We start from the raw sequence: 14,311 nt of genomic DNA, 5'->3' as shown, positions 1-14,311 counted from the left end.
TAAGTGGCTATTTTCTGGTACCAATTTTCTTCTGATAATGAGAATTTCTTGCATTTATTCAAAGAAAAAATTTCAGACCTGTTCTGAAACTCTTCAGGAGAAATCTTTTTTTAAAAAAAAATTATTTATTTATTATTTATTTATTTATTTAGGCTGCAGCGGGTCCTAGTTGTGGCATGCGGGATCTTTTGTTTTTAGTTACAGCATGTGGACTCTTAGTTGTGGCATGCATGTGGGATCTAGTTGCCCAACCAGGGATCGAACCTGGGCCCCCTGCATTGGGAGCGTGGAGTCTTAGCAGGGAAGTCCCAGGAGAAATCCTTTTTGAATTGTTAACTGTGGTTACCTTAATTGAAATTGGATCAGGGGACTTTCATTTCTTTATATTCACAGAGCTGTATATCCATGTCTAAATCTATCAATATCTGTCTTTCTGTCTGTCTGTGTCTATCTATCTATCCATTGCCTAGGACAGTGCCTGGCATTTAATAGGTGTTCAATAAATATTTGTTGAGTGAATGAGAACTAAACAGAGAAAATCCCATTCTTGTCTTGAGAGAATTTGTAATCTAATGGCAGAGATATGACCAATACAGACAAAAGATCAGGAATTTATAATCTGATGGCAGAGATAGGATCAAGATAAACAAAAGATAGGACCAATACAGACAAAAGACAGATGGAGAGGAAAAGTTTATTTAAGTTAAGCTTAGTAGTAAGTTTTAATTTGAAGGAGTCCTAATGTGATTCAGGGAGGATTGAGTCATAAATTTTGGAGAAGAGAATTATTATCATGTGAGTAGAAGATATTTTGGCTACTTTTGGAGGACTGCATTGTGGAAGGGTAAGATTATTCATCTTGTCATGAGATAGATCCTAAATCACATCTTTGACTATGGATATATATAGAAAGAAACAGAGCTGTCTGAGGGCATGATTGGCTTTTAAAATTTTTTGGTGGAAATGCCTTCCAAATATGGGATTCTGAGGTTCTCATGGACATGTTGTGTTTGCTAAAGAGATAGATTTTCTTCTATTTTTCTCAAAAAAATCTCCTTAAAATATCAAACTTTACCTATGAAAGCAGAAAACAGAATATAATGCCATTTATTTTCATTACACATGATGGACATTTAAATTTTTAAAGTAGTCCAGTGGAACTATGTACATACAAATTCCATTAGCCAATAATGTCTTTTGCCTCCTTCATTCCCACTCAGGTTACAGTTCACACTTTCATACAAGAGTATTAATGTCAGGCATAGCAATTATATTACAGGAAAAATAATTTGTTATTTTGTAAAGAACATCTGGTATAATATTGGAAACTAAGCACAATATTCTCTTAATATTTGGTTCCCAGAATGGATAGACTCAGATAATAGTTATTATTGTCATTAGTTAATTGTTAACTACATACCTCTTAAAAATTTTTGGAAGGGCAGTGAGATTGAGTGTATTTTGCATTATTGATTTCATCTTCTTAGGAAATAACAGATTTAACCTGTTATAATGTTTTGAGATTTTGTATATTTTATATTAGAAAAAAATCTTCCTTGGGACAGTGCAGTGAGTCTAACAGTTATGGTACAAGATTTGCTTATAGTCAGTCTTACTTAATTTATACCTAGACCAGTGTCTCATATTATGTATTATCAATAGAGAAAGCAGTTCATAATTGCAGGATGCCAACCTGCAAATGCATATGTATTTGATCGTCTTAAAATTCATTTCCCTAGGAAACATAACCTTTGAAACAATGATGGAAATTCTCCGAGATAAACCAAGTGGCATTAATATGGAGGGAGAATTCCTGACCACTGCAAGCATGGTTTCTATTTTACCTCAAGACTCCAACGTTCCTTGCATCCACTTCCTTACAGGGACTCCTGATCCTGAGAGGTAAAGTCACAAAATACTATAAACCAGGCAGGGGGTCAGGGGTAGGGTAGAGTCATTAGTTTGGTGATGATTTTGTCAGGCTAAATTTTTGTTGCACAAATACCACAATAATTTTTGAATGCATTTTCTTTTTTTTTTTAATTAATTAATTATTGGCTGCGTTGGGTCTTCATTGCTGCACGTAGGCTTTCTCTGGTTGCGGTGCGCGGGCTTCTCGTTGCGGTGGCTTCTCTTGTTGCGGAGCTTGGGCTCTAGGCTTCAGTAGTTGCAGCACATGGGCTCAGTAGTGCTGGCTCTAGAACGCGGGATTAGTTGCTCCGTGGCATGTGAGATCTTTCCAGACGAGGGCTCGAACCCCTGTATCCTGCATTGGCAGGCGGATTCTTAACCACTGCGCCACCAGAGAAGTCTTTTGAATGCATTTTCTATTCAGGTTTTAGTCTGCCATTTTCCTATGTGTATCATTGCCATAACTATTCTCATTCATATGGGACGAAAATGTTTATAGTTTCTGGTACGCAGTTATCCCTACTCCCTCTTTCCCTAACTATATTTAAAATTGTCAAGAAAAACAAGTAGATTGGGGCTTCCCTGATGGCGCAGTGGTTGAGAGTCCGCCTGCCGATGCAGGGGACGGGGGTTCGTGCCCCGGTCTGGGAAGATCCCACATGCCGCGGAGCGGCTGGGCCCATGAGCCACGGCTGCTGAGCCTGCGCGTCCGGAGCCTGTGCTCCGCAACGGGGAGAGGCCACAACAGTGAGAGGCCCGCGTACCAAAAAGAAAAAAAAAAAAAAAAGTAGATTGGTTTTCTAATGCAGATTTCAGTATTAAATATTAGATGATGAGTAAGAGTAAAAAGGTTAAATGATCTAGAAAATACATACGTGTAAAACAAAATATCAATAGTTCAAGTTATATCTTAAGTAGGATATATACAGACTACCTTGATTTAAATCATTGGTGTCTCATAAAACTTAATGCACATTACATTTAGAAGTGATCTTATATTCACTACCTCTTAGTATTATAATCTTTCATATTATTAAAGATATCTTCCAGAAAAAGGAATAAAACTTGTGAATCCCTTATTAATACTGCTGCTTATTTTCATCCCAAATCCTAATGCTCAATCTGTTACATTGAGGATTGTTCTTACCCTCCAACTGTGGAATTTGCAGTAGAAAATGATGAACTATAATTTTACTTGACACTGTTTATATGCCAGGCCCTTTGTTAGGTTCATGGGAATATAAGGCTCAATAAAGTATGATCCCTTGCCCCAAAAGGAGATCCCAGTGTACCAGGGAAGACAGGCATGGGTATAAGTAGTATGACAGGAACAATTAGTATGTTATAAATTAGTAGAAATTAAAGGGAATCTTAGAAGATTTAGAATAATGCTGAATATTTTTTTTTCGGCTGAATATTTTTATATCCCCAGATACCAAACTTAATACTTTTTCTTCTAGATCTGTTTTTAAGCCTTTCATATTTATACCAAATATTTCACAACTATTGGACACCAGTTCACCCACATTTGAAGATTCAGTTAAAAAGAAGCCACAGTTTAACATTAAGCCTGACAGAAGACACCTACTCTACCAAAAACATCAACAGGCCTTGGAAATACTAGATAATAAGGAGGTATGATTAGATTATATTCTCTGTTTTATCATTAAGAATAACTTAAAATATGATTCAATCCATATTTTGAACTTTGAAATTTCAGCTTTCTTTCCTTTATATAAAAATAGGTTTAAAAATAGTTTAGATGCTTAGACTATAATAGAGCTATATTATTTTTGAACTTTGGTTAAAAAAATGGTTAAGAATATATTGCGAATTTAGAGAAATTTAGTATATTAAACATAATAACAATAGCTAACATTTATTGAACACTTATTATACACCAAGAACCATGGTACTGTTACATGGGATATTTCATTTAATCTTCACAACCACTTTATCAAGTAGGTACTATTTTTTTTAAATAAATTTATTTATTTTATTTATTTATTTTTGGCTGCGCTGGTTCTTCATTGCTGCGTGCGGGCTTTCTCTAGTTGTGGTGAGCAGGGGCTACTCTTCGTTGCAGTGCGCGGGCTTCTCATTGCAGTGGCTTCTCTTGTTGTGGAGCACGGGCTCTAGGCATGTGGGCTTCAGTAGTCGTGGCACGTGGGCTCAGTAGTTGCAGCTCCCGGGCTCTAGAGGGCAGGCTCAGTAGTTGTGGCACACGGGCTTAGTTGCTCCGTGGCATGTGGGATCTTTCTGGACCAGGGCTCGAACTCGTGTCCCCTGCATTGGCAGGCAGATTCTTAAACACTGTGCCACCAGGGAAGTCCCAGGTAGGTACTATTATCGTTTCCATTTTACTGATAAGAAATCTGAGACTTGGAGAGTTTAAGTGGCTTTCTTAGTGTATCTCACACCAAAAATTACAAAACTTCTAGAGGGGAGTTAACCTGATCTCTAAAATAATGTTCTTAATCATATACCCTCAGATTAATTTTAATTGAAAGTGACTTGACACCCCATAGACTTAAAATAATAATTATTATAATGAGTTGAAGTTTTAATAAAAGATAAATGCTTATTATTTTTAAATGTAAGCATAATAAAAGATTAAACACATCACCTACAATCTCATCTCCAGAAACAAGTAGATATATAATTTGGGGGGACAGATAGATTGATGGGTAGACAAATAATTTTATAATGTTCATACCTCTTCAGCCTTCCTGCCCTCTTCTGTCTCTGCCCCAGAGATTAAAAAAATAGATTAGAAGGAAATGGAAGGGCTACCTAAAGGCCTTTCTCAGAACTCTCAACTCATTCCTTGCAATGAAGGAAAAGATTGGTCATCTTATACCTTTTCTCACCTGCTTCTACCAGCTTCGCTTCTGATTTTTATTGCCTATAATAACTTTTACTTTGTGAAGGTATATACATTTACATTCTTTCTACATTAAATGAATTAGATGAATTTTCCTCCCCGGCAATTATTTACTTATTTCCTTTTTCTGTAGTATGTTTACATAGTTGCCATGCTTTTCTCTCTCCCACACCCCCCGGCCCACCCCCGTGCTTATGCTTAAAGCAGAGAGCTCTGTACAGATCCTCTATTTGCTATAGATTCTTGACACTACTGCTTTTTTCTGAGACCAGTTTGTTTTACTTCTGACCTACAGTGTAAACACCTTTTTGTAGCCTAGTGGCATGGAGTGAGAGGCAAGTGTTTTGTTCTAGGAGCCTATTAAGTGCACTGACTAGGACCCAGTGCACCGGCCCAGAAGTGTCATTCCCTCCATGGGCTTGGCCCATCCTCCAGACTCAGCACAGTGCTGTGAAAAATGATGAGCCCCTGGTTCTTCTTGCCTTTGCTCAAGTTCTTCAGTGATATGTTTCATGAATGTCTGCTCTGGAGGGATTTCCCCTCCTTTCTGAGCAGCCTCTGCACTGCTCTCATTGCTCATGATAGTTCTCAAGAGTTGTTAGCTCCCTTTTCCCCTTAAATACTGCTTCTGGGAGGTGGGTTTTGTAGACTTATTACTAAATGCCCATTAAACTAAATTAAATTGCTGATTGACATTTTTCTAAGTAATAATGAAATAAAATTTAAAAGCAGTTACTATTTTAGGCTGTATTTAATAGGTATTAAATGTTGATTGACAACATGAAGTAGTGGAAAGACAATGGGATTTGAGGGAAGAAGTGTCAAAGACCTGGGTTCTAGTCCTGGCTCTGTAAATAACTACTTTTATGTTTTAGGGAGAGTCAGTCCTACTGGTAGTTTAGTTAACATTTCTTGATTACTAATGAGGTTGAAAATTTCATGTTTATTGGCCTTTGTGTTTCCTCTTAAATGACTTGCCTATTATTTTCCTTAGTCTGTTTTTCAGTTGATTCTTGGTTGTTTTTGTCTTTTGCCTCAAAGAGGCAAAAATATGTGAACAACTTTGTTGTGTAGCAAATTTTTAATCTCAGTTTGTTTATTTAACTTCTTTTGTCAGACAAGTTTAAAATTTAATCGGTTGCATTTGTTAGTCTTTTCCTTTAAGGCATCTTGATTTCATGCTTCAAAAGGGCTGCCTCACCTCAAAATAAATATAACTTCTGTATTTTCTTTCAAATACATATATGCATATTTGAAAAAAAATTAGTTCTTTATCTGGAATTTATTTTTATGGGTGTTATGAAGTAGGGTTCTAACTTCGTTTTCCAAAGAGATGACCAATTATTCTAATACCATTTATTGATAAAATACATTTTTTGCACTGATATGAAGTGCAGTGTTTCTTCAGAAAAAATTGCATACAATTTCATACTGAAGTATAGGTCAAAGTTAAGAATCCTTGTTTTGTGGAGTTCTGCCCCATTATGGTTCAAATTTTAAAAATTATGCTCACTTTCTAGTAACTCTCTTCTTATACACTTTTTCTGTCAGTACCTACCCTCTAACTGATGATGGTAATTCATTAATAACTTAAAAATTGCTCCTTTCTATAAGAATCATGACCTTTTCCCCCTCTTGTTGATACAAGGAGGAATCATAGAGAAAATGACTTTTCTTTTAGTTGCTCTTTCCCTTGAACGTCACTGTTCTATTTCCTTTGTTTAATCTGATAATGCTGGTTTTAAATGTAGAAGATCCAAATTCATGAAAATATTTCAGCTTCAGTTTTCAGCAACCTTCCCCATCCACAATTAATATCAAATTTTCAGTTGACCTGTTATTTGTCTTTTAAGTTTCTTGCTTATAGACTAATACTACATAATTGTTATTGTATTTTCTACTAAAAATAACTATAGTTTGTGGTTAATAGATTAACTGAATCTAGAACAATGATTTTTCCCAAAGAATTTCATTCTTTCTTTATCTAAAGAATAGGAGAAGGGGAACCGAACCAGAAGTTGAAACCAGAATGAACAAACCTTGTGTGTAGAGGTGGTTTGGAATTTTGTTAGACTCGTGTGTGTACTCATGCACACATGTGTATCTGTGTATTTATTTATTTTTATTTTTTAATTGTTCAGGAAAAAGCCAAAACAATGTTGGACAACATGAGCAAACTGGAGAAGGAACTATTCAAAGAGATGGAATCAATCCTTCAAAACAAGCATCTTGATGTGGATAAAATTGTTAATCTTTTTCCTCAGTGTACAAAAGATGAAATTAGAATTTATAAGCCAAATATTAGTTCTTAGTGATCGCATAAATGGTCAGCAATTTTCCTCAAAATTAGAATCTGTTACCTTGGTAAATAATATAAATTAAGTTTGAGCAGATATGATTATTCTTTAATAGCATTCAGGTGATAGCTTGGCTATTAAAACTACATGTAGCCTTGATGAAATATTGAGAAAGAAAATAACATTGGAATTGGACACATATATCATGGATAGCCAGGTATCACTTTAGGTACCGACTTGTATTTTTTTTTCTAGCCACAATACCTTTTTAAAAATCACAGTAACTAAATATCCAATTCTGCATAAAGCACGAAACATTAAAATAATGTATACATTTATTATAATTATATATTGTCCTCAATTTTCTCAGTTACAACAGAAAGCAGATTTTTCTTTAGTAATGGAAAATATTGTCTCAACTAGTAAGTTTTTTGTGCTTTAGGCAAGTATTATCCAGCTCTAGCAAAATTTTCTAGATTTACACATTGTTTTATTCCAGTCTTTTAATTATGCAAATGTTTTATTAAACTCAGACTTGCTCTTTGTCAAGACTTAGCTGACCAGTGAGCTTTTAGCTCTAATTGTCTAGCATTTTGTCGCGCATACCCCTTAACAGACTTTTATGTTAATATTTTTAGAAGAGCTTTCCTGGGAGATTAGGAAATGGAATAAGCCAAGACCTTAGGAGATATTATTTTGGTGTCTCAAATCTCTCTCATCTTTTACTTCTGTTCATTCAGTGAAAACAGGAACAGGAATGAGACAGTGGTGATGAAACAGAAATATTAGCATATTATGAACATTAAGAACGTTATAATATATATTATGAACATTATATATGAATAATAATACCTGTCCAAAGATTATAAAACTCTGTTAAAGGGCTTCCCTGGTGGCGCAGTAGTTGAGAGTCCCCCTGCCGATGCAAGGGACACGGGTTCATGTCCCGGTCCGGGAAGATCCCACATGCCGCGGAGCGGCTAGGCCCGTGAGCCATGGCCGCTGAGCCTGCGCGTCCGGAGCCTGTGCTCCGCAACGGGAGAGGCCACAGCAGTGAGGGGCCCGCGTACCGCAAAAAACAAACAAAAAAAACTCTGTTAAAGTTACATAGGGATTACCAAGTAAGACTCAAAGTTGGAAATATAAACAAAAGAAAAATCCAACTCAAAGTAACACTATGTTTTTATTGGTTTCTAGAAATTTCCATTTTAGGTGTTTGATTGCATTATGATATTTATTGGTCACTATCACTGCAATTAGGATTATTACTAAAATAATGGATCATTATATTTAAAGAGTCCTCAGAAATTATTTTTTAAATTCTCTCATAAAAATCATAATCTGCCTGATGGCTCTTGTCTAATGCAGGGCTGCCATTACAAAAGAAAACTGTATCAAATGCTCAGTTAATTCTGGTTTGCCTTACATATAATTCAGTGATAGGTTCTTCCTAAATCATGAAGCCCCTTGGGCAACCCCCAAATGCCCCCCCTCTCTTTTTTAGTATGTGAGGAAACTAAGGGTAAGCAGTTCATTGATTTATTTAGGCACAGAAACGTGCCTCTCTCTAGGGCCCGCATGTTTTCACTTTCTCCTTTGACACCATGCTAGACCAAACTAGTACCAGGCTCTCACCTGGACCACTGCAGTTAAGTTCTTCTGCACCGATTTTTGCTCTTTATCTTCATCCACATGGGTCACTGCAGCTAGAGTGATCTATTAAAATTTTAAATATGTTCATGAATTTCCCTCCTAAAACTTTTTTAAAAAAATAGACTTTATTTTTAGAGCAGTTTTACGCTTAAAGCAAAATTGAGAAGAAAGTACAGAGTTCCCACGTACCCCTGTTCCTCTATCCTCCCCTCCACCATCAACATCCCCCACCAGAGTGGCACATTTGTTATAACTGATGAACCTACACTGACACATCATTATCACCCAAAATCCAGAGTTTACATTAGGTTTCACTCACTGTACATTCTATGGGTTTGGATAAATGTATAATGACGTGTATCTACAATTACAGTATCATACAGAACAGTTTTACTGCTCTAAATATCCTTTGTGCTCCACCTATTCATCTCTCCCTTCCCCTAACCCCTGGCAATCATCTTTTTACTGTCTCTACAGTTTTGGCTTTTCCAGAATATTGTATAGGTGGAATCATACAGTATGTAGCCTCCTTTTCAGATTGGCTCCTTAACTTAGTAATATGCATTTAAGTTTCCTCTATGTCTTTTCATGGCTTGATAACTCATTTCTTTTTAGTGATGAATAATATTCCACTGTCCGGATACCCTGGCTGCTGATATCCACTACTGAAGGACGTCTGGTTGCTTCTGTGTCTTGGCAATTATGAATAAAGCTGCTATAAATATCCATGTGCAGGTTTTTGTGTAGACATGGTTTGAACTCAGTTGGGTAAATACCCAGGAACATGAGTGTTGGATGGTGTGGGAAAAGTATGTTTAGTTTTATAAGAAACTGCCAAACTGTCTTCTAAAGTGACTACCGTACCATTTTGCTTTCCTACCAGCAGTCAATTAGAGTTCCTATTGTTCCACATCCTCGCCAACATTTGTTGTCAGTGTTCTGGATTTGGGCCATTCTAATAGGTATGTAGTAGTATCTCATTGTTTTAATTTGCATTTCCCTAATGACATATGGTGCAAAGCACCTCTTAATATGCTTATTTGCCATCTATATTATCTTCTTTGATGAGGAATCTGTTCAGATCTTCTGCTCATTTTAAAAAATCAAGTTGTTAATTTTCCTATTGTGTCTAAAACTGTAAAGAGTCAATGAGATAAGTCCCAATCCTTAACAACTATCAACAAGATCCTGCCAATCTGCCCCATCTATATCTTATTATGCTTTTTTTTTTTTTTTTTTTTTTTGCGCGGTACGCGGTCCTCTCACTGTTGTGGCCTCTCCCGTTGCGGAGCACAGGCTCCGGACGCGCAGGCTCAGCGGCCATGGCTCACGGACCCAGCCACTCCACGGCATGTGGGATCTTCCTGGACCGGGCACGAACCCGCGTTTCCTGCATCGGCAGGCGGACTCTCAACCACTGCTCCACCAGGGGAGCCCTATGCTTTGTTTTTTTAAAGTTTCTATTCTGCTCTTTCAGTTCCTTGAATGTGCTCAGTTCCTTCATCATGACTGTACCCTCTGCTTGCACCATTCATTTCATGTGCTTTTAATATAAGTAGTTCTTTCCATCCTTTAGAGTTTTGCTGAAACATGACTTCCTCAGGGAAATTTTCCCCACTCAAGATCAAGCCTCTTGATACATACTCTGAGAGCCACATGTGATCCTGATCACAAGTGTAATTAAATGTTTAACATCTGTCTCTCACAGCAGAAGAAGCTTTATGAGGATAAGAACCATATTTTTTCTCACTGTTGTGTGCTTAATGTTCAACATTGTGTCTGGCACAAGCTAGATGCTCAATAAACATTTAAATTAACATTCAAGGACTGATGGAGAGAATTTACACAGTCCTCTTCTCAGCTTGTAAAGTTGAGAAAATTAGCTAGACAATCTATCCGTACAACTTGATAGCCTTTTATAAGGCTGAGGTCAACCTATTCCCTTTTTCCATATTCAAAATAGGAATAATAACTCCCCAGATAAAGATAAGGATTATTATATTTATAAACAGCCAATTAATTTATAAAACATTTTGGGAGACTTTCACTCTATAAATCCAATATGGTATTGGGCTTTGGTACTTCAGTGAGTAATTAATACCTTGTGGTATATTTTAGAAAATTTAAGGTTTTCTTAAATTTCATGTGTTTCTTAAGAGTAAAAAACATAGTAGCTGGGGGGACCTTCAAGATGCTGGAGGAGTAAGATGTGGAGATCACCTTCCTCCCCACAAATACAGCAGAAATACATCTACATGTGGAACAACTGCTACAGAACACCTACTGAACGCTGGCAGAAGACCTCAGACTTCCCAAAAGGCAAGAAACTACCCACGTACCTGGGTAGGGCAAAACAGAAAAGAATAAACAGAGACAAAAGGATAGGGACGGGACCTGCACCTCTGGGAGGGAGCTGTGAAGGAGGAAAAGTTTCCATACACTAGGAAGCCCCTTCACTGGTGGAGACTGGGGGTGGGGGTGGGGGTGGAAGCTTTGGAGCCATGGAGGAGAGTGCAGCAACAGGGGTGCAGAGGGCAAAGCGGAGAGATTCCTGCACAGAGGATCGGTGCTGACCAGCACTCATGAGCCTGAGAGGCTTGTCTGCTCACCCGCCGGGGCGGGTGGGGGCTGGGAGCTGATGTTCCAGCTTCAGAGGTCGGATCCCAGAGAGAGGACTGGAGTTGGCTGCGTGAACACAGCCTTAAGAGGGCTAGTGCGCCACAGCTAGCTGGGAGGGAGTCGGGGAAAAAGTCTGGAACTGCCTAAGAGGCAAGAGACCATTGTTTCGTGGTGCGCGAGGAAAGGGGATTCAGAGCACCACCTAAACGAGCTCCAGAGACTGGCGCGAGCTGCGGCTATCAGCGTGGACATCAGAGACGGACATGAAATGCTAAGGCTGCTGCTGCAGCTACCAAGAAGCCTGTGTGCAAGCACAGGTCACTATCCACACCTCCCCTCCCGGGAGCCTGTGAAGTCCGCCACTGCCAGGGTCCCGTGATCCAGGGACAACTTCCCCAGGAGAACAGTGTGCCTCAGGCTGTTGCAACGTCATGCCGGCCTCTGCCGCTGCAGGCTCGCCCCGCATTCCATACCCCTCCCTCCCCCTGGCCTTAGTGAGCCAGAGCTCCCTAATCAGCTGCTACTTTAACCCTGTCCTGTCTGGGTGGGAACAGATGCCCTCAGGCGACCTACATGCAGTGGCAGGGCCAAATCCAAAGCTGAACCCCGGGAGCTGTGCAAACAAAGAAGAGAAAGGGAAATCTCTCCCCACAGCCTCAGGAGCAGTGGATTAAATCTCCCCAATCAACTTGATGTACCCTGCATCTGTGGAATACCTGAATAGACAACGAATCATCCCAAAATTGAGGAGGTGGACTTTGGGAGCAACTGAAGACTTGGGGTTTGGTTTCTGCATCTAATTTATTTCTGGTTTTATGTTTATCTTAGTTTAGTATTTACCTTATTATCATTGGTAGATTTGTTTATTGATTTGGATACTCTCTTCCTTTTTTTAAAAAAAATATATTTTTCCTTTTTCTCTTTTTGTGAGTGTGTATGTGTATGCTTTTTTGTGTGATTTTGTTTGTATACCTTTGCTTTTGCCATTTGTGCTAGAGTTCTGTCCTTTTTTTTTTTTTGGTATAGTTTTTAGCACTTTTATCATTAGTGGATTTGTTTTTAGGTTTGCTTGCTCTCTTTCTTTATTACTTTTTAATTTTAATACTTTTTTATTTTAATAACTTGACTTTTATTTTACTTTTTTCCTTCTTTCTCTCTCTCTCTCTTTCTTTTTTCTCCCTTTTCTTCTGAGCTGTGTGGCTGACAGGATTTTGGTGCTCCAGCCAGGTGTCAGGCCTGAGCCTCTGAGTTGGGAGAGAGACCTCCTGGCTCCAAGTAATATCAAACGACGAAAGCTCTCCCAGAGATCTCCATCTCAACACTAAGACCCAGCTCCACTCAACGACCAGCCAAACAACTAGCAAGACAGGAACACAACCCCACTCATTAGCAGACAGTCTGCCTAAAACCATAATAAGGTCACAGATACCCCCAAACACACCACCGGATGTGGTCCTGCCCACGAGAAAGACAAGTCCAGCCTCATCCACCACAACACAGGCACCGGTCCCCTCCACCAGAGAGCCTACACAACCCACTGAACCAACCTTACCCACTGGGGGCAGACACCAAAAACAATGGGAACTATGAACCTGCAGCCTGCGAAAAGGAGACCCCAAACACAGTAAGTTAAGCAAAATGAGAAGACAGAAGTACACAGCAGATGAAGGAGCAAGGTAAAAACCCACCAGACCAAACAAATGAAGAGGAAATAGGCAGTCTACCTGAAAAAGAATTCAGAGTAATGACAGTAAAGATGATCCAAAATCTTGGAAATAGAATGGAGAAAATATAAGAAACGTTTAACAAGGACCTAGAAGAATTAAGAGCAAACAAACAATGATGAACAACACAATAAATGAAATTAAAAATTCTTAGAACGGGCTTCCCTGGTGGCACAGTGGTTGGCGGTCCACCTGCCGATGCAGGGTACGCGGGTTCGTGCCCTGGTCCGGGAGGATCCCGCGTGCAGTGGAGCGGCTGGGCCTGTGAGCCGTGGCCGCTGAGGCTGCGTGTCCAGAGCCTGTGCTCTGCAACGGGAAAGGCCACAGCGGTGAGAGGCCCGTGTACCGCAAAAAAAAAAAAAAAAAAAATTGTCTAGAAGGAATCAGTAGCAGAATCACTGAGGCAGAATAACGGATAAGTGACCTAGAAGATAAAATAGTGGAAACAGCTCCCACAGAGCACAATAAAGAAAAAAGAATGAAAAGAATTGAGGACAGTCTCAGAGACCTTTGGGACAACATTAAATGCAACAACATTCAAATTGTAGGGGTCCCAGAAGAAGAAGCGAAAAAGAAAGGGACTGAGAAAATATTTGAGGAGATTATAATTGAAAACTTCCCTAATATAGGGAAGGAAATAGTCAATCAACTCCAGGAAGTGCAGAGAGTCCCACATAGGATAAATCCAAGGAGAAACACACTAAGACACATATTAAACTATCAAAAATTAAATACAAGAAAAAATATTAAAAGCAATAAGGGAAAAGCAACAAATAACATACAAGGGAATCCCCATAAGGTTAACAGCTGATGGTTCAGCAGAAACTCTGCAAGCCAGAAGAGAGTGGCAGGACATATTGAAAGTGATGAAAGGGAAAAACCTACAACCAAGATTACTCTGCCTAGCAAGAATGTCATTCAGATTTGACGGAGAAATTAAAACCTTTACAGACAAACAAAAGCTAAGGGAATTCAGCACCACCAACCAGCTTTACAACAAATGCTAAAGGAACTTCTTTAGGCAGGAAACACAAGAGAAGGAAAAGACCTACAATAACAAAACCAAAACAATTAAGAAAATGGTAATAGGAAAATATATATATCAATAATTACCTTAAATGTAAATGGATTAAATGCTCCAACCAAAAGCATAGACTGGCTGAATGGATACAAAAACAAGACGTGTATATATGCTGTCTACAAGTGACCCACTTCAGACTTAG

General features: G+C 38.7%; 1 protein-coding gene across 2 annotated transcripts in view; it reads left to right on the top strand.

Moving 5' to 3' along the window:
- Positions 1-9,746, top strand: part of SCRN3 (secernin 3) — a 37,147-nt gene extending 27,401 nt beyond the window's left edge. The window contains exons 6-8 of one of the 2 annotated variants that reach the window (XM_082657721.1): positions 1,740-1,902; positions 3,372-3,546; positions 6,937-9,746. In XM_082657721.1, the coding sequence (XP_082513847.1) occupies positions 1,740-1,902; positions 3,372-3,546; positions 6,937-7,107 (509 nt within the window). In that variant the 3' untranslated portion in view covers positions 7,108-9,746. The remainder of the gene's footprint in view (positions 1-1,739; positions 1,903-3,371; positions 3,547-6,936) is intronic. The other variant, XM_082657722.1, reaches the window with a different exon arrangement.
- The last annotated feature ends 4,565 nt before the right edge of the window (positions 9,747-14,311 follow it).

Source organism: Grampus griseus, assembly GCF_964374135.1.
Source record: "Grampus griseus genome assembly, chromosome: 7".
Taxonomy (NCBI): domain Eukaryota; kingdom Metazoa; phylum Chordata; class Mammalia; order Artiodactyla; family Delphinidae; genus Grampus; species Grampus griseus.
The sequence above is the reverse complement of the archived record's forward strand: the minus strand, read 5'-3'. Positions and strand labels throughout refer to the sequence as shown.